At 33.9% G+C, this 25,240-nt stretch overlaps 1 protein-coding gene across 2 annotated transcripts in view; it reads right to left on the reverse strand.

Annotated features, from left to right (window-relative positions):
- Positions 1–25,240, reverse strand: part of LOC143230956 (dual specificity protein phosphatase 22-B-like) — a 40,936-nt gene that overhangs the window by 9,604 nt on the left and 6,092 nt on the right. For both annotated transcript variants that reach the window (XM_076465308.1, XM_076465309.1), the window contains exons 3-5: positions 13,579–13,695; positions 8,420–8,544; positions 5,179–5,350 (exon numbers count right to left, since the gene is read on the reverse strand). In XM_076465308.1, the coding sequence (XP_076321423.1) occupies positions 5,179–5,350; positions 8,420–8,544; positions 13,579–13,695 (414 nt within the window). The remainder of the gene's footprint in view (positions 1–5,178; positions 5,351–8,419; positions 8,545–13,578; positions 13,696–25,240) is intronic.

A 25,240-nucleotide genomic window follows, 5' to 3' on the forward strand; every position in this document is an offset into this window, starting at 1 on the left:
GAGGACTTGATAAGTACTAACAATAAAATACTGAGAGTAGGCTGGTAGAGCACTTGATCAGTACTAACAATAAAATACTGAGAGTAGGCTGGTAGAGCACTTGATCAGTACTAACAATAAAATACTGAGAGTAGGCTGGTAGAGGACTTGATCAGTACTAACAATAAAATACTGAGAGTAGGCTGGTAGAGGACTTGATAAGTACTAACAATAAAATACTGAGAGTAGGCTGGTAGAGCACTTGATCAGTACTAACAATAAAATACTGAGAGTAGGCTGGTAGAGGACCTGATGAATATTAACAATGAATCCACTACACACACTGATGCACATAAATATAGCTAATATGGAAGGGGTGAAAGATCTCATAAATTAACTTACATTAATCTTGCCTAGAAGTTAAAGTGCCGCGACTACTGAGAATTTCCTCTTGTTTGAGTTAGATCTTTTTTAAGGATTTTATGGGGTAAAAGGTGAAACAACCCAAAAATGTATATTTTGGGCTTCTGTGCAATCATATTAACAGCAATCAAGATGAAAATTGGCACCATTATAATTTTTCATGCACCCAACAAACTGACATATAAAAAAAAATTGGGTTCTCCATTCAGATTCCTTTCAGATAGTTAGAGTTCACAAAATAATCATATTCTGGGGAATTTTGTTCAAATGGCTTGGCCGTATTGTGACAAGTTTACATGGGATTTGGTATAAAGATACTTTCAAATTGGTCTCACACATTGACAAACAAAATGGTGGCGTTACCCATTTTTTTGTAGTTATAAAGAGGGTCAAGATACCACCAAAAGCATAATATTAGGTTTTTTTGACAACTACTTTGTCACATTTCAGCATGTTTATGTGGGATTTGACACATAATCCTTTACCAAAACCATACTCTTTAAGAAAAGGGCTTCAAGGTTAAATTAAATCAGCCATCTTCCGACGCATGTTTATTCAATCTTAACATAGTAATAAATTGTAGTCTATACCAACAATAATAGATGAAGTTCTAACAAAGTTACACGTCGGTATAAATCACAAGACCTACTGTATACCCATGGAAGATTATCTTGTCCTTCTCCAGTGTTTGTACTGGATGTAAATCACTCATTCAAAGAGCTTTGGATTTCCACACATATCGTCATTATTCATTATTGGGTACGTGGAGCTCAAGTCTCTCTTGCTTCTCATGTATAAAAATGTTCAGTGTTGGACACGGGTCACACACGTGACATTCGCTTTCCAAACTTTTACGAAACGAGTCACACAACCAATTATATCACAAATTACTGTACGTTTTTGCTTAGATTCCTATAGGTATATATTTTTACACATACCTACAACAGCATTTTTTATCACGTATGAAGGGAAATATTTTCTACACATTTTCAATTCACAACATCAATGTTTTTTACTTATTACGTTAACCTAAGGTTACCTTTCTGGACAAGTTAATAGTAATTCTACTATAATTATCAAAAAATTAATAATAGATTCTTCTTTTTCAACTAAGGTTTTCTTAGTAACTATTATACTAACCAGTTAATAACATTTCTAGTCAATTATATAAACTTCTATCGTATAAGTATGAATATTTGTAATTCGATGAATTTGGACTTTAGTAATTATAACTAATTTTTAAGTAATTTGATATAGAATTTTATTTCTAGACAGTGTAATTATGTTTGTGCCTTTTGTATACAGCCATTCCTCTCACTGTTTTTTTCTAGCTAGCTTAATCCTATTTGTTCGTTATTAAGCACAATGCTACACAATTGACTTAATTTGGATTTATTCGTGTCGTAAATAATTAATGGTGGCTATACCTAGACAATTTAATTATGTGTTAATGTGCAATCAGTCGGAAATTCCTGTTGATTTGTCGCCACTGAATGTTATTGAGTTGCCGAGTTTGTCCAGACCTTATTTGAAATTATTTTGATGAAAAGATGGTAATTAATATAGCCAGATCTTAAGTTTCCTATAAATTATAAAGTTATTCGAGTCTTTTACCATTAAAGTGTCAGCGCGAGCAAAACGTTTAATAATTTTTTTTTCAATTAAAAGCACACTGATAAAAAATGAATGCAAGCCGAAAGTTTGAAAAAACAAAACAAACTACAGAAAAGAAATACTTTCGTAGCTCAGTGGAAAGTTGTTTTATTTTTCAGAGATTTACTAATATATTTGTTGAGTACCTGAAAATCCCGAGTCTGAGTACTGGAAGCTATTACTCGGATTATTATGGAGTCATTTTGTCAATGTCGTAATGCACTCTCAATGCTAGCTATGTAGAAGCCATGTGTGTATTAACCTTATCAATATCTTTCAGACTTTGCTACTTACTTTAGAGGTTCCAAATCAAATGTTACTCATATCACATTAGCTAACTTTACCACAGCTAAACGTTAACTTACACATGCAATCCTTGCGTTAAAACGAAGCATGCAGACATAAAGTATTTAGATCACCATTACTATGTTATGAAATACCTACGATTTTTGTTTCCTTTAGCTGTCTCTTTCTTTCATATCCATACATTACTTTGGTGAAATATCGATTCATTTTATAAATACAGTTTTAATACAATATTTATGGAGTTAAATTAGAAGTTTCATTCGACTAATCTATTAACAATTATTTTAAGGAAGCAGAAAACCTTGGAACTAAACTAGTAAAAGTGAAAAGTGAATTAAACAGCATTCACGTGATTATTATAAATTGACAAACCAACAAAGTTGAAACCTGTTTACCTACGTTTACACATGCTAGAGTTTTTATCTTCAAAATATTACAAATATACACAGCTTGGTTCCTGCAGGACGAAGACCATAACACATTATTGGAAATCTTTAACTTGAGGGTGAACTTTAAGGCTTCTGATTTTAAGGAACAGTTAAAATTGGTCACCATCAAAGTATGTTTCCTAATAAAACGTATGAACATACTTTTGGTGTGAATCCTGAATCACGGGAAGACAAGTAAGATAAAATGTAATAATGTTAATTTTAGGCAATTTTTTGTCATCTTATTTCACTAATTTATTAAAGAATGTCATAATAAATAGTTTATTTGATTTGTTTGTTTCTTTATTGTTCAGTGCAAATATATACAAAGAGCCATCTGTGTCCTGCTTACCAAAGATTTTAAAACTTAAATTTTAGTTTTATAAGCCCACAGACCTACTCAAACTATAAAAACTAGTTGTGTTTGAGTATATAAAACAATATGGCAAAACTAATACAGTAGTGAGCTGCCTGAAAATGATATTTCTAGTACAGAAAGGCCTAGCTCCGGCCAACCGCCCCCGGCTGGGACAGCAGTAAACCTACGTATTTATAACGCCAAAACTAGAGGTTCAATTCCCCTTGGTGGACACAGCAGATGGTCCGATGCGGCTTTGCTATAAGAAAAACTCACATAACCGAGACAACCAACTGAAATGCTTCCTGATTAGTTTATCAAGTTACAATTCCATTCTTTTAAGTAGCGGCATTCTCAGAGGATCACATTGAGAATTTCACTTTAAATAATACCTTTACTAAGCCATGTACTTGTTTTGTACTACTATGCAACATTATGTAACCGTGGAATAACAGAAATATTAATTTCAATATATCATATTGGTTCCTTTTTAGTATTTATGTACAGATTATTATGTAGTAAACTGAAGCACTAAAACTGATTACTATTGAGATTTGAATAAGTATAGAAGAGATTCATGGATTCTACTGAAGGAGTATATTATCCAAGAAGCGCCACCTTTATAATAGATTTGTGGCACATGTTCGATGCTTAGTTTACCCACAGCAGTGACAATATATAATAAAAAGATGATGTGACAAACTCCTGATCCTTACACATTAGAGAAAGGTCGTATTTATTCATATAAATAACCTTCCATGATGTGCTCCAGCATCGTACCAGACCAATATGCCCTTAATACCGCATCAGCACTATGCCTATTCCAGTAGTAAGCTTTTAATAAAGTCGATTTTCTGTTGAATACCAACAATTAAGTAAGATGTTGGATTTCTATAACGTCGTTTATGAAAATGAGACGATGGTAGTGTCAACATAAGATTACTTATTTTCAGTGGGATCGTTCAAAAGATGGTAGTGTCAACATAGGATTACTTAGTTTCAGTGGGATCGTTCAAAAGATGGTAGTGTCAACATAGGATTACTTATTTCAGTAGGATCGTTCAAAAGATGGTAGTGTCAACATAGGATTACTTATTTCAGTAGGATCGTTCAAAAAATGGTAGTGTCAACATAGGATTACTTAGTTTCAGTGGGATCGTTCAGATGATGTTTTTGTTTGGTTTGAATTTCGCGCCTAGCTACACGAGGGTGATCTGTACTAGCAATAAAATACTAGAGGGAAGGAAGCTAGTCTTCACCATTCACCGTCAACCCTTGGACTACTCGTTTATCAACGAACAGTGGAATTGACTGTCACTTTATAACGCCGCCATTACTGAAAGTGTAAAATGTTTGGTGGAACAGGGACTGAAAACACGTTCCTCAGATTGCCAGTTGAGTGCTAGGCCTACCAGATGATGGTAGGGTCAACATAAGAATAGTTGTTTTCAGTAAAATCGTTGAGTCCCTTCATTCATTTTTCCTTCTAAGATATTATTTTTATTCCTCCATGTGAACTCTCACCTTCCTAAGCCCCATATACATCAAAATATATTGTAGTCACTCTGAAGTTAAAGTGAAACGGAGTAAGTAGCTTGTATGGGTGATAAGAATGAAAATTACTTGCCAGTTCATCATTAATACATGTATTCAACAATTAGCATTGTGCAGTTAATCGTCTTTTTTGTTTCTCTAAAATATTACTGTGCTCAAATTTTCTATAGTAAACCAAACCCTTCTATGAATAATTTTTTATATCTTTATCTGCTTATATTGATCGCTGCTTGTCATTTTGGATGGTATTATTGTTTTTAACTGCAACTAGCTAACACAAAGATATGCAGATAAATGGCTGCAACACATACAGGTAAACGGATTTATAGATGAAACTCTTTGTTTGACATTCATGTAAACACATATCTCACTCATTACTGAACTGGTGAAACAAATAAATTAGTGATACGAAAAAACAGAAGAAAGACAAATAGAATACGTAAGAGAGAAAGAAGATACATATACGTAGATAAGTACCTCCTTTAGTCTACGCTGTTCGAAGTCGTGTAGTTGTTTCTGGAATCCTAAATTAGGATTAGCGACACTTCTAACCCCACGAACTGCCTTCAAGGCATCTCGATGGTTCAGAGAGGTTACAGACATAAGATAAGCCACAGCAATGGTTACACTGCGTGAGACTCCAGCTAAGCTATATGTAACAGAAAACAAATATGTTTACAAGTAGTACAATGTCAGACAGTGGACAAATCTCTAGCAAGGTAACAGAAATTATATTCCTAATATATAAATCTTTTTATTAGTTTTAAAGTTTTCTGTACTGACTAAGGATGGATTGTTTGTTTTGAAGTTAAGCACAAAGCTACATAATAAGCTATGTGTGCTCTGCCAATCACGGGTATTGACAACCGGTTTGTACCATTGTAAGTCTGCAGACATGCTGCTGTGTCACTGCAGGGCCTGAAAGATGGAAACAATATTAAAAAAAAGACAGCTTTCATTACACGACTTTTTGACTTATGCCTTTTTCTCGAAGGTCTATAAGCATGAAAAGTCACGAAATTGATTTCAAGTTATTATAAATAACTATACTTTTCATAAAACATTAGTATTAAGCCTATTACATTTTTAATGCTGCATTCTTTATCTAGTCCCTTAGGGCTTTTCAAGTATTAGAAGATTTTATACTAATAATATTACAAGAACACTATAACTACTACCAATGAATTCTGCTTAATTCAGGGCTCATCTGGCCGGTTGGAACAAAACAAACACAGTAGTGGTCGGAACACCATTTATATAAGTCATTCGTTGCAACACAGTTGCTATAGTGTGAATGCCCTTTCTAAACTGGTAAAGCATGATTATAATTAATTATATTTGTCATACGACATTAGAATTAGAAGTATTGTATTTTCTAACATTGTGTTCTTTACCTAGTCCAGCCAGCTTGATGAGCTCTGGATTAAGAGAAACACGTCGTCAGCAATGGATTTGGGGAACAAAGAGTTGTTCGAATATCATGAGTATGCACTAATCTTTGTTAGACTATTTAAAAAAATAAGTGTTAAAATGTAATAGGCCTAATAGTAACGTCTTATGTAAATTATAATTAATTATAATTATGTTTCAACAGCTTCGAAATAGCGTTCACTTCATGTGAAATACTAGTAAACGAAAACACATAACCCCATAATAATGTATCATCTGTTTAATTTATTTTATAAAATTGTATGTTTTTGGTACAATCTTTTTCAAACAGATCAACGTTTTGTTCAGACAGTTTCTCTGTACTTGGTGAAGAGTAATGCCTCGTCACGTGCCAAAAGTTATAGGACTTCAAATTGTTGATTGTCTACAAATACAGTGGAGCGCCATTAAACCGCGGACCAGTAAACCGCGAAATCGCTTAAGCCGCTGCAGCAAGTCTTGTGAGCGATGTGAGCGAGGATTACCGCGGCTCATTGCTAATTTAAGAACGTGTAAAAACGCGGCTTACGAATTTAATCCTGGCTTTATAACTTCAAAGGGGATATTTAAAAAGGATTTGCTTTAATTTGGGAAATAAATAAAATATATTACAATAGAAATCGACCGTTAATCTACCTTATCCGCTCTCTATGTCAGCTTTATGGAGGCCGCCATTGTTACTGAATCACACCTCTCCATACATTAAAGTTAATCCGCGGTAAATCCGTGAAAAAAGTGATCAATAAGTAAAGTATTATTTTTAATTCGATATCCGATATAATGATCACGCAATGGCCCGGATGAGGCTCCTCAGCGGAGCTGTTGGCGACTTCGGCTTTTCAGTCACAAAGGTTTAAGTCGCGGACCACTTAAGCCGCGATTAAGCAGGTTGACCCCCCAAATACCGCGGCTTAACGGCACTCCACTGTAGTATGAAGCAAATGGACAATGCCAGAACGGTATGGTACCCCCGGTGTACTGCATCCAAAATCATGAAACATAATCGGACTACAAGAAACATTGTTCTAAGGAAGTCTGCTTGTACACGCAAAAAAACAACAACAAAATACTACTGCCTTAGATTACCATGTTAAAACATGGTTAACTCATCAAGGTCAAAAGAAGTATTCCAACATCTTACAACAGGATATTCAGAGCAACAGTGAATAGGAGACTGACAAAATAAAGTTATTTTTTGAGAAGAGCTATCTACAAACCGATATTAATCAGAATTCACCACCATCACCATCTTACTTAGGAAACACAGTATGCCAACTTAGTTTCTGGCTTTTTAAAGCTTATGGTTGGATAGTGTCTATAGTTTGCCTGGAGAACATATGAGGGAGAGGTGGTGCAGTATATGATGGAGAAGCTGTTCTTCCAGGGAAACATCAACGGTGTCTCTTACAAACATCACATGGAAACAATATTTCTGTCATAAGCTGAGGCAAGGTTTGGTTATAACTTTGCTTTCCAGAATAACGATATCGCTGCCCATAGTGCGTGTATTATACATGAATATCTCGAGCAGGAGGACATTACAAGATTACCATGGCCAGCGAAATCTCCGTATTGTAATTCCCCTGAAAACAGTTGAGTAGAAATGAAGTGGAAAATTGCTAACCATGGTCCTAAAACTGAGTTCTGGGCATTCTAGTAACACATTGAGATGAAACCACAGTGGATTACATCAATGACTTCGCCCGTTAGCATGACACGTCGTCTTGTGGAGGTTCTTAGAGTACGAGGAGTACCAACCAAGTACTGAGTTTTTCATACGAACTGATATACTGTTACATACACTATTTATAATAATTTGATGTTGTACTTTGTCATTATACATGTAGTTTGGTAAGGGTTCGTTGTGATAAGTAAAATGCTGAATTTCACATCTTTCCACGGGTGTTTAATAAAATTGTTTGTTATTCTAATAAATCGTTTATGATGTCAATAGAACCTGTCTCATTATCCAAACTAAATTACACCTTTATGTTTAATATAACACAAATTCCTCAGTTTGGAAGCACTAAGTGTATTTCTGTTCACTTTAATAATAATGATTTTATTTGTTACAAAATAAGCAGATATTCTAGCCAAGACTGTAGATCAAAAGTCCGTAGAACTACATACTTAGGAGAGTAAAACATTCATCTAAAAGTATAAAAACTAAGACATAAGACAAGCCACACAAAAATATACAATTAGTTTACTTTTCGGGTTATTACTGATCTTTAAATCTAAATATATGTTTAAGACAATTCTTACAACTAGTCCAAGTATACATACTTACCAGTGAATTAAAACGTTTCCTCCTTTCACACGGGCATTATGGATAAAATCGTTGCATCTTGAAAAGAACTGGATCATGTTTTGACAGGGCGTATCGGCTGCTTGAATACATAAATATTTTTTGTCCTACAATAAATAAGTAAAATCAACGCGATAACTTGGTGCTGCCGGAACTAAAAGGTTAATTCCCATAAAATTTTAAAGAGAACACATGTGATTATAAACAGAGATAGCTTTAGAAGTCCTTCCTCTTCTACAGCGACCTTACAGGATTTTTGTTTTGTTTTCACCATCAAAAGCTTTTACTCTGTGTGTTTATATATTTGAACAGTTAAGCTCTTAGATATAATTACATTTATGTAACACGTAGATGTGATAACTCATGAATATGAAACGTAAGTTGACTAATTTCTTGAAATATCACGAAACATTCGAAATAGTTCCCACAAAACAATAATAAAAACAGATAATAAAAAATGATTTCTTAAAATTTTTAAGTTAAATACAGAGGCAACTAATTTTAAAATCACACAACCAAACAATGGTGAAATAGACAGAACAAAAAATGCAGCGAAATTTGATTTATATACTTAAATGGTAATCATACTGTTGTTAGATTTATGTATATAAATAGTAATTGTATTGTTATAAAATGTATATGATTAAATAGTAATCACACTGTTGTAATTTATGCTTTAAGTATTCTAATTCAGACGGTAGCTAGAGAGTGTATGAGGTTAATCTAGCAATTTTGAATGGCATCTAAAAACAAGAATCCATTATATGAGAATCAGCGAAGCTTTGCCTTAAGTTTCTTCAGTGCAAGTCAAAGAGAAGTACTTGTTAGGACGATCGACTCGCAATCTGAGAGCAACGGGTTCGAATCCCTGTCATAATCTAACATGTTCGTCCTTTCAGCCATGAAAGCATTATCTAACGGGTTTTGTTAAGTAGCTACTCTCTCTCTAGTTTATCACTGCCAAATTAAAGATGGCTAGCAGAGACAGCCTTTTTGTGGCTTTGCACGAAAATCAGAACAAACCATAACATGATGAATTAGGAATTTATCTAAAAAAGCTAGTGAAATTAGACGTAAGTCTCATAGTTTATACTGAAATATTGTATTAGAAGTTAGCCCTAAATTCAGATGTGGAAGTAATGTTTAAACGTGGCGCACGCACTTATGTCAAAGTGAATGTGGCCTGTAGAAACGTCATAAAGGAAAGAACCTGGTTTCTTATCGTTACCTTGACTGGAATGTGAATTATTTTACTGTGCAGGCTGAAAAGGAAAATAAAAAACAAAACCTACTGAACAACAGAAGTAATAGAATACATTACAAATGTTAATAGTAATTCAACTCCAGTATGGTAACCTAACTCCACCGTGTGTGTACAGTATTTGAACACTACACTAGTAACCTAACTCCACCGTCTCTGTACAGTATTTGAACTGTACACTAGTAATCCTACTCACCCGCCTCTGTACAGTATTTGAATTCTTGGATAATAACTGTGTTTGTACAGTTTCTGAATGCTGGAAGTGTAACCCAACTTCGGTATATGAATTCAATAACAGTAGCCTAACAATTTTATTTGAACAATTTACTGATTCTGGAGTAATCAGTAACTCTGACTATCTGTACAATATTCGAATTCTCGAACAGCATCTTAACCCTATCATATCTATACAGGTTCCGAATGTTGGAATCATATAATAATTTCATTAATTCTGTACAGTATACGCATACTTCTATAAATTAAAACAGTAACTAAATGACTAGTTATATTTTTTATTATAGAGATTTGATACCTAAGCTTAAATCTGGATCTTTTCTGGGGAGGAGCTGCTGATGGTTCTTACGTACATTTGCATTTATTGACACCTGTAACTTCTTCAAATTATTTCAATAGTATAAAAACATCAACTACACTAGACTACTAAAAGTTGGTTGAGTCTGCAGTAGAGGTTTAATTTTTGAGTTTATAAGTGCTAGTTAGTTCTTTTGTTATTTTTGTTTGCAAGTCTGTTACAATAGATGACTGATTACTGAGTTACTGAGAACGGTTAGTATGTTTGTCTGTTACTGACCACCATTTAGTCAGTTAGTTAAGTTTTTGTATATTTTGAGTTCGAGTTTGTAAAGAAGCACTATCAGTACGAGAAAGTGCTAAACGTACGAGAGAACTTAGTAAGTAACTGAATGTTTTATTTCAGTGTTTATTCCGAAATTAGGCCTATCTGTGAGTATTAGTCAAACTAACTTACAAAACTTGAAAACTAAGAAATAAAACATTTTCATTGTGAAACCGTAGACCTAGTTTACGTTGTTTTGTTACCAAACAATTTAAAAGAACCTGTTCAACAACAACAAAGTGTTACCACGTTACCGCAACAAACACAATGAGTTTCTAACGAGGTATTCACAGTGAGGTTTAGCTTTTGTTTTTCTTTGGAATCCAGTGCATTGTTGTAAAGTTGTTTTTTATAACTAAACTGTTATTTTAAATTATCTGGTGAAAGTAATTAAAAATTCAGCCCACGTAAACGATTTTAAACTAGTCTTTTCTTCCTTTAAAGTTTCTACAAACTTAAACTGCGGCAAGCTGTAAACCACGTTTTTAAATGATGCTAACTGCGCTACGTTAATTAAAGTAATAAATCCACTTGTATAACTTCACGACCAAAATAAAAACGCATTGAATGATTTACTCCACTGTCTAGAAGTAACCATCTATCTTCTAAAATATCTTCTAAACTATATTATCGATACTTTGCTGAACCCGTATTTATAATTTACTCGGGAAGTTATTAGACACATGACGTTATATTTATAAAACGTTCCATACCTATACGCATTAAACCACAAAAATTGTTTTTTATAACAAAGAAATATAATAAAGTGGTGGTAGTTGTATGCTTTACAAGTACATTTGGTTACGATACGGTCCGCAATAATAAAGTTCTCCGTCACTGAACATACAATAAAAATGGTTTGAAAATTCAGATTGATCCATTGGGAATTGTTTATAATTTCAGCACAAAAACAAACCGACATTAAAATATTTCATATAGCATATTTACTTACGGTTTAACAACACACTATGGAAAATTATGGACCTTTCGATACGGCTAATATAAAATTAAGGATAAAAAAAACAAGAAAAAAAAACTGAAACAGCACATCATTTCGTGCGGTTAATTATACAGGGTGTTCAGAAAGTCACTGTGCAGTTTTGTAATCATATTTTATTCAGTCTATTTCAAGCCAGCAACTGATAGCGGTGTTTAGAAACAAAATAAGAAAGATCCAGGCCTGTATTGATGCCAACGGGGGTCACTTTCAACATTGTTTATAATTGTCATTCATATTTACCTCCTGAATTCTATATTGAAACATGTCTGTTAATAAATATATAAGTGCACAGTGACTTTCCGAACACCCTTTAGTATCATTAAATAAAACTATATGAACAACCGAGATTATTTATAAGCATGTAAAAAAGAGAAAGCACATCAAATGGGTCCTTACTTTGGTGAAGTTAACGTATGGTTTTGATTAATTGACATTATTTTTCATTAATAAATACAATATTTTAAACCTTATATTTTGCAGGTTCATAACTTAAAACTTTCTGGTTGTAAGAAGTACATTTTTCGTTCAGTTAATTTATGGTTTAAATATAATAAATACAAACATCCAGTGTTTGGTTACAATATTTATTAGACATAAGGAAGCAACAACATTTAAAATTAAGTTTAATAAGAAATTTCATATGATGAGTTATAGAACTTAACATCAACAATAGCTTTCCAGCACCTAGGTAAACAGGGATGAAAACAAAACATGACATCAGTCATCACAATGTTTTGGACGTTGAGTGTTGGTCATGACTGGTTTATCTATTAGTCCTGCTTTAATACTTGTACCTTTATCAAAAAATGTGTTGTTGTTGTTTTTTTACATTTGTATATTTTTAACAAATAACGTGCAATCTTTTTTTTATTGGTTCTTTCAAATTCATTTTCACATAGTTCAGTTTTGGTCTTGTTTATAACATATATTATGGGATTTGACCGTAGAGGACCCAGTGGCCTGTGCTTGACTAAACCAGCACAGTTTGTGATGGTGCTACACCCAGATCAGCTCCCAAACACCCAAGTAAACACGGGAAGTAGAAAAGTGTGCGTTAATCTCGCTGAAAGATTGAATATAAACAAAATGTTCAGTAACTGAAACAATCACAATGAATGGGAAACTATTAGTTTAAATAAAGTTATTTCAAATCGTTCATTTTTTCAGCCTTAACTTTACCCAAGACTTCTGTGTGTCCAGAAAGGTTTGTAAAATTCCTTCTTATAGTGCGACACTGTACAGTGAAAGGTATTATATCTAAGAGTAATCTTCTGAACACATGTGGGAAAAAACACAAGTGAAGAAGTCATTCGCTTTGTTTAGTCTCTTTGTAAACGGACTTCTAGACTGGAGATTGTTAACAGAATTAAAAAGTAAAGTGGATTCCGCATAAAATAATCTTCACATATCAAACTGCGTTTTTGAATAAAGTTGAACACCACTTGAAATACGAGCTCCCTCTATCAATTAAGAGTACAATTTTACGAATATGCAGAAGCTGTTTTTATTCTACTAGTAGAAATATATGCTGTGTATGAGAATGATGTGGTGTCTTCTATCTATCGCTTATAAAGTATTTTACAAATTATGTCTTCACTGCTTCTATATTGTTATTTTTAACCGTCAACACACGGAGCCTGCATTGCTAGAATTCAAGATCTATTTATCTGTTTTAAAAGTCTTTAGAAACTGTAGCACTTATTGTAAATTACATTAGTGACGTTATCTTTAAATTTAGGTTTTGGTATCTGTCAAGTATTTGTTGGTCATCTACTGTAATACATTTGCCACGGTTGGCCTGTTAATAAGTATGTTTACACGTGTTTGAATGACTGAAATACGAGTCAATCTATTTTACACTAGTTCTGGCACTTCCACAATGCAAAATCTCATAAAAATTACAGGAACAAAGAAAAGTAAAAAAAAAAAGGTAACGTAATAATTTTCTCAACACTATAACCTACAGAAAAATGTTAACTGATAAGTAGAGTGAAGTTTGTGTAAAATATTTTAGCGTTACTTACCTCATGAATAATCTTTGCATTGTCATGGATGGAAATTATGTGAGTAATATTATTGGTTGTCAGTTGCTCCTGGTCCTTGGAGTCTCGGAGGTTCCCCACATACAGACCCGGGAGAACCTGCAACCACAGACCTTGTTCACTGCCGATTAAAAACATTGCTAAAATGTTTCGCAACACATAGCTTTGTTTTACATTTCATATTACCAGGAACAAAGACGTTACTTGACGAACTCTTCATAAAATATATTAAGAAAAAAAAATAAAGACATATTTAAAAAGTTATCATTACTTCAAAAAGTCATCTTATATTCTTTCACACTTGTAATTGTCCCAACCAGGGGCGTCGAGAAGCAGGTTGGGACCCCAGGACAATTACGTCACCGGGCCCCCTAGTGAAGTCTTCATAATTTCTTGGTACATTCATGGATATGTGAAGAATTTTTCTGATGGGTAGAAGTCAAATGTGTTGAAAATTTACATTTTTTGGATAAAAAGATATTTTTTAAAGCAAAGCCACTTCCCGCAGTACCGAGATTTTCCCTTAAGTATATTATGAAAAAGAGAATACATTATTCAAACATTATTATTTATCCCATATTTCCCCGGACCCCGGAACTGTAGCCCCCCGACCCCCCTCGCGTCAGGCCTAGTCCCAACGTGGTGATATTATAAAGTAATACCGTTTCAAAACGTTGCACCAATAGCTTGCTGGTGTTTTGTATGTTTGAAACCAAGCACAAAGCTACACAATGGGCTATTTGTGCTATGCCCACACGAGTATTGAAACCAGATTTCTAGTGTTGTATCAAAAGGTAAAGTAATAAAAGTTTTAAAAGACATGTAGCAAAATTGTAATAATAACTCACCAAGTAACCGGTAAAAAAGGTAAAAGTAGAGTAACGGTAGTAAAATTCATAAAAGGAAATAAAGGTAAAACAAAACAACAATTAAAAACATAAATAGCATAAAACCAATGTTGACATCCAGTCTACAATGTTAGGAAAACAACTACAGAAAGAAAAGCAGAGATGCCAACTATTTCAAATGACTGAGCGTAATGATTGTAGACAGAGCCCTTTCACAGTTTTAGTCCTTTTAGATTTGTCAGAAACAAGACAATCTGGTGAACGAGGCCTCTCTTTTTTTCCATCTTGTGAACGATCTTACAACGCTAAAATACCGTTGTGCTACTAGAAGACATGATGACCTGTATGTAGCAATGGTATTTTTTTATACAGAAGCCTATGTTACATCACTAGCTTCGTGATTTTGTGGTATCGTGTTCTGTCGAATTATTTGGAAAAATAATGCAAATTCCAATCCACGCATAGACAGAAAGTTATCTTATTTCTCCTCTAACGTTTGCTTCTGGTCACGCTCTATTAAACAGGTTGTATGCCTAAGTTCCCAAACAACGAACTCATTTTCAACAGAGACTGCGATGTTAATATTAGTTATGACTGCCAAATACAAAATTGACTTGCATTATTTCCTGAATAGATGCCATAACTCTCACTCTCTAACAGTAAACTGGAAAACCGAAACACTCATGGAACACTCAAATAAATTCTGATTAACCGTTATTTGTATTAATAGTGTACTCTTATTTCTATATATTAGATATTATTTGTTATTATCATTCACAAAAAGTCTACGTATTACGTCATTCTAATTAGCAGCTCCCTCTGACAAACAACTAAATTATATCACTGGAAATGCAGCTTACAACAATTTGAGGAACTAGACGTAATACTGGTAAAAAGTTAACCTGAATCTTACAAAATAGTATGTTAATATGATGACCTAAAAGCAACAATGGTAAACTGTTTATATAGAAACCTGAACGTTACATCAATAGCTTATTGCTATGTTGACCTGAATATAGCAATCATAAATTGTTTATCTAGAAATCTGAATGTTACTACAAAAGTTCGTTGATACAATGAGCTACAAGTAACAACAGTAAAATGTACTTTTCTTAAACCTGAAAGTTATATCTTAGCACGTTCATATGATGAACAAAATGTCATAGTCATAAGATTTGTAATTAAGCACAAAGTTCACGATGGGCTATCTCTGCTCTACCCACCATGGGTATCGAAGGCAGGTTTTTAGCGGTGTGAGTCCCCATACATACCACTGTACCATTGGTGGCTAGTGATAAATGTCTTTCATGAAAACCTGAATGTAACACCAATATTTGATCAATATAGTGATCTGAAAGTAACAATGAACGTTACAAATCAAGCCTCCTACCTAAATCATAAAAAAATTAACCTAGTAACGATTAAAGCTACCGTATTACCTTACTATTCTTATTATAATTGAAGGGCATTTATTATCAATTGGATATCATCAGTGTTAGCGATACTGTCGGTCTTAATCCCAACTATACATGACAGGGTTTAGCTGGCTTAAATGATTTCAGTAGTAATAAACGCATACACTAAGCTAATATTAATAAATAATCCTTACGATAGAAAAATTAATAAACATTTTAAATGATAAAAATATCATATTTCGAACAATTTAACTAATGCTGTTAATGAAACTAACATTAAATAATTTAGTCATAAAACATACAAACTAGTTTTTTAATTCATGCATTATCACCAGTTCTAAGTTTTTGAAATGTGTGACACCAGTATATTCTAAAATCTGTATAATCTCCCGAACAAAGTATAATGGTCAATGAATGCTCACGAATAACTTCACATCTCAGATAAATTACCACAACATTTTACTACTTAACAGAGTCAGACAGCAGTATGGTAAAAGATATTACAGAAAAAATAATGTTTATGAAGGTAAAAAGTAATAATAATACACTGACAATGACAATGACAGTCTGAGTCAGTAAGGCGACGCAGATAACACATACCCTCAACTCTCTTGCTAAAATTATGGAATATACAAGAGAAGATAGAAGTAAATTGAAATTTTTTTACCAAATTTTACCCACATCAAAAATATTTCTGTAACACTATATATATAAAGAGTGTCGCGAAACTAGTAATAAGAAACTACAAGGAAAAGCAGAAGGTTTTCTCTTAAGAATACATACATCTTGGAGGATAGATGTGATAAGCGCCATATTGAAAGTTGAAAATTGAAGGAAGCAAAATGTTTGAAATGCTACCATTGCAGCAGAATGTGAATGTTATCATGACGGAATACTAGTTGCAGAAGAAGCAAACTGTGAAATAGTTCAGAAAAAAAATAACTTCTATTAGTGCTAACAGAAATACTGCAGGGCCAAAATAAAGCACATCTGCTATAGTAAGAATTATAGGAAAAGTGGATAGCCATAACTAGAATAGTAAGGGAGGTTAATTTTGTGGAGATATGAAACCACTATAACGACTACATTCATAGAAAAGGCCATAGAAATTACTTCTTGTATCAAATTATACATATCCTTGTGTTTTATTCCAACGAGTAATGTGAGTGACCGTCACAATATCACGCCTTCACGACTGAAGAGTAAACATGTTTAATGGGATAGGGATTCGAAGTCGCAACCATCATATTGCGAGTCCAGCGCTCTAACCACAAACCTACCAATTTAAACTTCATAAAAGTTGTTTTGGATTTAATAATGGATTTTCCATAATTCAGCTACACAGATTTCGAAAATAATATTTTTTTACCACGTAAGAATTATTTAGAAATCGGAAATAAAAAACCTTTACTTAAATCAAATTATTATTTCATTTACCACAATGAATACATTTATTATTATGCTTTTTAACAAAAATACAAACAGAGAAAAAGAATAATGATATCAAACAAATATGTTTCCTTATTCTTCCTGTTTTGTTTTTTTTTGTGAATTATACGTCTCTTAGTCTCAAAACTAAACTACGTGTTGTGGTCTTTCTTTCATGTACTGTGTCTGGAGCATCTCGTTTCAATGACGAGTAGTAATCAGCCATCATGTTCATGTTCCATCTTTCCTGATACCCCCTATCCATTCCCCGGTGTCTTGATAAAAATATTTCCCCTTGTTCTTCGCTGACGGCATCAAGATATTTATGGAAATAGCCAACATGCGAGAGTAAGAAATGAGCTTTCAATCTTATAATTCAACCCAACTTTTTGAATTTATCAAGCATGTTATTGACAATATCTTCGTAATTTGGGTCCTTGTTGTTTCCTAAAAGTTTGTCAATAACATTTTTAAAGGCATTCCATGCTTCTTTTTTAGCTTTTATCATTGTTCTTTCAAACCGTTCATCCAAAGTCAAGTTCCTAACCTAAGGTCCAACAAAAGTCCGTTCTTTAAGAGCTAGGAAATGTCCACATAGCAATGTCCATCTTCGTGTAAGGCTTTTACAAGCTGCTTCATAAAACAAAGTTTTAGTGTTGAAGTGGAGGTAATAGGACTTTCTTTGTGTCAACCAAACTTTCACGTTCAATGTTTTTTAATTCTGGTATCATGCTGGTTCTGCATGGTCATTGCTTCTTTATCCAGTGCTGATTTCATGCTCTACAATCTCCCATTCACACAAAAAACATGGAAATATAGTACAATCAGATTGATGGCCCAACAACATACAAATGTTTGGATATTTACACAACCTCGTGTTGCCATAGCAAGGAATAAATAATATTGAAAAGAAAAAAAATAAAGTTAGAATGCATGTAAAGACAACTATTATCCAAAAATGAGACGTCATGTGGCCTGTTTCCTGCATACATACTAGCGGTGTGCTTCTCATGGGTTCTAGAACCATCGATGACTTTCACGTCGCGATTGATTTAGAGAAATTTATAGCCAGTGGTTGCCAACATAAGTAAAAGTAAATATGGCATTTTGTGAAAAATCTGTAAGCAATGGAGAAAAATGGATATCATTTTTGGATTTAGCATACAGAAATTACTGTAGAACATGCAGAAATTTCAAGACAATAAAACTTTCGTAGGCCTATGGAATTATCCAAAAGTGATAATAAGATACAAGAAAGATTACAGTAATAATATGATAATATATGGAAGGATGAATCCTCTCATGACGTCGACGAATGAGCATTTGGCAGAGGTCAACAAAGTGGTATAATGATAATAAGAATCAATAGATCAGTTTCTTGATTGACGTTGTCTCATGTGAAAAGAAAGCCCAATTCTTAATTTGCACATACGATTAAAATGTTATTTGTTGGGGAAATGGACTGAGGTGCTGATTTTGGAACTTATTCACATGTCATTTACTCTGTTATCTTCAAAATTGAAAAATAGTTCTCCATGTTGGTCTGTCCAAGTCGATGTTTTCCAACAATTTGATGTTCATCTCACATGCCTGAAGGTTGGCCTCCGAGGTGTCTTTATACCTGTCCATGGACTATCCTGTGGTATGAAGCTCCGTGCTTAACTAACTGCATACTACTGTTTTTGGTTTGCGGCTATCCTCCGTGTGAACTATATATATAACCCAATAGATCTAGGATATATTAAATATTCCCTCAATGCCTGGGATGCAACACGTCTTAAGTTGTAATACTGGAAATTCTGTCATGCCACTTGATATTGCAGGGTGAGTCGAGCTTGTTTATATGCAAGTCTGTATCGTATAAAAAATTCAACACAAGATTGTTGAGGTTGGTCTTTGGGTTTACCATTTCAGTAGAGGATATAGTCTGTATTTACCTCCTCCAGGTGAAATCCTTCTGTCAGTCTTGTTTAACCTAAAGCAACTACGTCAGTGATGTACATACAAAATATTCTACTCTGGTCTTACGACATTGTCTAGAAGTGAGTAAAATTATGTGTATGATCTTAAGAGTAAACCAAGAACTGGCGACGGTGCCTTACCTCTAGTCTATCGCTTCAAAATTAGGGACGGCTAGCTACGTGCGAAGATCAACAACTTATAAAACATGCCTGTTCCTAAAGTGCAGGAGGAGGTTTAGTGGCAACAGTTGGTAGAGTAATCAGAATGTTTTAATTACAAATTACTAACAAGGAGATCTGAATGGAGTATAAAAATGCCGGTTTATATGGTTTCATAATCATAACAGAGGAAGAGTGTTAGTATGGTGCTCTGAATACACACCAAAACCTTTTTGATAGCCTTAACGGAACAGTGATAGATTTTTTTGTATGGTAGCCTGAACGTAACAATGGTAAGATTAATATGGTGACCTCATCCTAACCTTGATAACTTATCGATTGGTAACCTGAACACTTATAATACTGATTTTAACAATTATTTAAATGATAAAACGCAAAGAAAGTGAAACAATAAAAGTTATATAATTTTTACATGCATCTTTTCCTAGTTTTCCTCACAATAAGCCCATATTTTTTAAGGTAAGTAGTGACTTCTGTGATTTCCTGCTGTAAGAAACATTTTGAAGTTCAGACAAGAGGGTCGTCTTTCCTATGGAGGACACGAGTTCCAGAACCTAAGAACTCGGCATGGCCAAGAGGTTATGGCACTCGACTCGTAATCCGAGAGTCGCGGGTTCAAATCCTCGTCACACGAAACATGCTCGCACTTATAACATGCTCGGTGCTATAATATGTTGATCAATCCCACTACTCGTTATTAAAAGAGTAGCCTAAGAGTTGGCGGTGGGTGGTGATGACTAGCTCCAGTCTTACACTGCTAAATTAAAGACGGCTAGCGCAGATAGCCCTCGTGTAGCTTTGTGTGAAATTCAAAAACAAACAAACAAACCTGAATGTGAACTGTTTTGTATTACTTAAATATTCAACAGTGATTCCTAGCTCTAGGAAACCAATAAAGTTAACTGAAGATTCTAACAAATTCTTGGTTATACCCCTTTTCAAATACCAGTTTTATTAATTTATTATTACGAAAGTAGCTCTCGGTTAAAAAATTGAAGAAACCGACCGTAAAATCGCCATTGTTCAAATCAAAGACAAAACCTTCCCTCTAGTCTTATATTGCTAAATTAGAGACGGCAAGCGCAGATAGCCCTCGAACAGCTTTGCGCGAAATTCAAAACAAACAAATTTATAACAAAAATGTTACTGGTGATAATACTAAAACGTTCAGATACTAAATACAGCTTCTTTCTAAATCCATGGCATCATCCACATGTTTTTGTATGTATTAAACTTTATAAGAACATCATTTGTTCAAAGGGTTTATGGTTTGAGAAAATAAATAAATGAAACTAATTGTAAGTTCGCAGGGTCTCCAAAGGTATTATATTTCAAGTGTAAATAAAAGCAAAATTAAGAGTAACAAATACTATTATTTATTAAAGTTCATATATCATACTTTGTTGTAGGATACAGAGTGAATAATTCTTCTCGTGATTCATGGCACGTGCACGTTTAACTGTTGTCACAACAGCATAAACTGCAACGTCATTTTAATGTCTACTGACTGACTAACAAACAACACTGTATAGTGGTGTAAGTAGTTAAAATGGCATTTGGCCCCCTTTTGGAGATATGACTTGAAAAAATTCCGAAATTAGAAATTTATGTATCCAGGTTCATTATCACAAACGTTTCTGACACCATAGTCTACCTAGTAGTGATCATTATTATATTTATATTCACATGAGGCATTAATAGAACATTATATGTAAGGTTGATGATAAGGTAGAATCAGTAAAAGAAATCTTGTTTTCATTTTAAGTACTGATGAAATATAGATGTAAATAAACAACACTATCAGCACTATGAAAATAATTACAAACTAAACAATTATTTTTCCTATAAATTCCAATATATTTTACTTGAATAACTTCTTCACTACAACTGTTTTTATTTTTATTACTTTAATCAAATATTAACATCACTTCAACTGTGTTTATTTCCATTTACTTTAGTCGAATTTAAACTTCACTACAGCTGTGTTTACTTTTTATTTACTTTAATCGGTGGACTCAGCAGATAGCCCAATGTGGTTTTACTATAAGAAAACACACACACAAACACACATACTTTAGTCGAATCCCAGCTTCACTACCGCTGTGTTTATTTTGTATTACTTTACTCAAATTTCTATTCCCTGCAATTGTGTTTTTCTTTATTTCAACGGAATTTTTATTTCACTGCGACTGTCTACTTCAATGCATCCGTTTTTCTTAGTTTTCCTCGATTCTATACTTCACTATAATTCATTACAATATGCCTGTATAACCAAGTGTAAAATGAAATAAGAAATTACTTATTAATCTTTGGTATCTAGTATGAACAAACTCTGTAATATTTAGGTTCAGATCATCTTTTGCCATTGTTAATATGTTAAAATAATTTGAGTGAACGACGACGTCACATTCAACGAGGGTGTGTTCTAGTAATCTAATACACTTGATCTATTCGCAGACTTTAATATTACATATTTATTTACGCGAGGTAAAAAACATTCTTTTACGGGGACCCAATATAACTATGCTGCTATGCTGACAGCGAATCAAGTACAAGTAAATTTATGTATAACACTTGACGATGTTAAGTAGAACACACCCTAGTTGAGTGTGATGTGGTAGTCCTTTATCATTGTTTTAAGAAATTAATAAGGGCAAATGGTGTATAAAAGACAGCTTGCTCAATTCACAAGCTGAAGCCAGAAATGAACAAGAAAATTTTACTTTCAAACTACTCTTTTTTTGAAATTGTTGTGTTTTTTTTTTTTTGCTTTTGGCTGTGTTTACGGTCTGTTGTTGTTTGTTTTACTTTAGCTAACTTTCCACTTCACTATCATTATGTATTTATTTCCTTTTAGCTGAGTATCTACTTCGTACAACAAAATTTTTCTTTTCACTTTTATTGAACGAGTAAAACACAACTGTTCTTTTTTTCTTAAATTGAGCTAGATTTTACTTTACTTTAATAGGTTTTTTCTTTACTTTAGCTGAGTATCTACTTCACCTGTTTTTTTTTACTTTTATTAAATCTCTAACTCACTAACTCAGCAGTGTAAGACTAGAGGGAAAGCAGCTAGTCATCACCACCCACCGCCAACTCTTGGGCTACTCTTTTACCAACGAATAGTGGGATTGACCGTCACATTATAACGCCCCCACGGCTGAAAGGGCGAGCATGTTTGGCGCGACGGGGATGCGAACCCGCGACCCTCAGATTACGAGTCGCACGCCTTACACGCTTGGCCATGCCGGGCCCACGTAATATCTCTACACACAAGCACACACATACAACACTATACACGCAAACATTACCTTGAACTTCAGCCATGCATTTATACAACACATAATCTACACAGGTCAGCGTGCTCTAACGTCAAGCTACTGTACGAAATGACTGACATAAAGGACTATTCGTGCCTTATCTTTGCGTGCAGTATCAAACCATTAACACTTTCTGTAGTAACGCTGAAATACAATTGGCAAAATATAAAGAAACAAAGAATGAGCCACTAACCAAGAAGGCGCCTCCATGGCTCAGGGCTTATAAAACTAATAATTGGGTTTCGATATCCGTAATAGGTAAAGCAGAGAAAGCCTATACTACGATTTTGTGTTTTTAAACAAACAAGTTGATTAACCAAGAAAAATCAGTTAAAGTGAAACAGATATAAAGGTACGTCGTTCAAGTTTCTTCCACTTTTCTCCCTGTTTACATTCTACAATCCACAAATTTTTGGCTAGTGCGACAGATTTGAGTTGCACATAAGTAAACAGGCATTTATATTTTTCACAGCAGCAAGCAATTATAGTTTAAGCCTCTGTTTTTCACATTTCATTAATCCACTGTCAATCTTAACCCTAGCTCTATATAAAAAACAAAACTTTCTATGTTAATTTGTGTTCACAAAAAGGCCCTCCATAATGTTGCTAAATTGTGGTATAAACTTATTTCATATTTATTGCCAATTATTACATGTGACGATATGACCTAAAATAACAATAAAAATACTAATTTGTCATTCCTTAAAATTAGGTTTCCTACAAAAATTCAGATTTTATTAATCACAAGTCTGTTTTTTTGAAATGAAGAGAAATATCCTAAACGCATGTTTCGTAAGAACCGTTAACTGAACCCGTGTCGTATACATGTTACACCTTTTTCTTTCAACAGAACAGGGAAATATCATTCTCAACCAAATTAATACTTTGTAATCATACTTGGAAGGGGAATGAAAGTCTTCACTGAATTTAAGCATCATGCTTTATATATTTGACTTTCTGCGACGTTCAAGGTGATTTAAGGTGAAAATGTCGGAAAGGTCGAACTACTACATTATTTAAGGATTTAAAATCGTGTTGTAACGATTATATTATTGGGTTGGTTCTTTTGGATTTTTTTGATGAAAAGAAGAATGTCCAGTCGAAGTAATGGTAACAAAAGTATCTTATTTCTTCGACTATAAGAACTACAAGTTCCACAGTTTTACATAACTAAGATGGTGTTCACGGAAGGACAGAGTAATAGACCTAATTTAATAATTCCACTTGTTTGCTAATATTCTCGTAAATATCGTACTTCTCGTATTATGTCAAACAAACATACCGAAAATTTAGAGCACTAAACTCAACAATCTTCACAAGCCTAATTCGCTAACACGGTTATCCATAAATCATGTACTCCGGCTTAACTCGCGTTTCACGCTGCTCAGTTTTATTTTTTAATTTTATCACAAAGGTACTAACTGCGATAGCAGCCTCTAATCTTGAAATAACAGACTAAATGAAAGGCAGCTTGTCAACACAACTCACAGACAACTCATGAAATACTTTATATCAACGAATCCACAATTCCAAAGTGCGAATCGCGATTATTTTAATTTGTTTTTAGCGGTAGCTGGGCACGAACAACGCTCTGGCATGTAAGCCACTGGTACGCACTCGCTCTTTTAGAACTGGAACAGTCTATCAAGATGGTTTACACAAAATACTATGGAAATGACATAAAGAGAGCAACCGATTTATTTCTCAAGAATAATAAATTCAATCTGCCTTTATTACCCAGTGGAAATTACTTCAAACCAAACTGACAAAATAATTTTTGACAAAAATGCAGCAAGGTTTTAGAAAGGTCTAAAACTTCAAATACACACCATATAATCAGTTGAGTAACTATAAAAGATGCCCCCTCCCCGAATAAAAATAATTGAGCCCCCTAAATTTATTTCCTTATACTTGAAGTTATGGTTCTGAATTATTCAGGCCCCATTTTAGCTCGCTCCCACAACAATTGTGGGGCATACTTACGTCATTGCCCGTACTATTATCCATAATGTATTTAACAACTAAAGTTTCCCCTCAGTAATAAAAGGTGTTGAAAATGCTGCCCAGATGCACTAATTGTGTATTTCTATTAACTCGTCCCATTTTCTCTTGTTGAATTTCCTAAACTCCAGTTAATTTAACCATAACTTTGATGTAGTAGAACCTAAAGTTGCTTGTAATGTGTGGTTTGAATTTCGCGCAAAGCTACACGGAGGCTATCTACACTAGCTGTCTCTAATTTAGCAGTGTAAGACTAGAGTCTTACCACCACCCACCTCCAGCTCTTGAGCTACTCTTTTACTAACGAATAGTGGGATTGACCGTAACTTTATAACGTCCCCACGGCTGAAAGGGCAAAAATATTTAGTGTGATGGGGATTTGAACCCACGACCCTCAGATTACTAGTCGAGTGCCTTAACCACCTGGCCATACCGGGCCTGTACTATGTGCATGATAACCAAACGTCGAATCAAGTAATATTCCTTCGTTA

The sequence above is a fragment of the Tachypleus tridentatus genome, chromosome 10, assembly GCF_004210375.1.
Source record: "Tachypleus tridentatus isolate NWPU-2018 chromosome 10, ASM421037v1, whole genome shotgun sequence".
Lineage (NCBI taxonomy): Eukaryota > Metazoa > Arthropoda > Merostomata > Xiphosura > Limulidae > Tachypleus > Tachypleus tridentatus.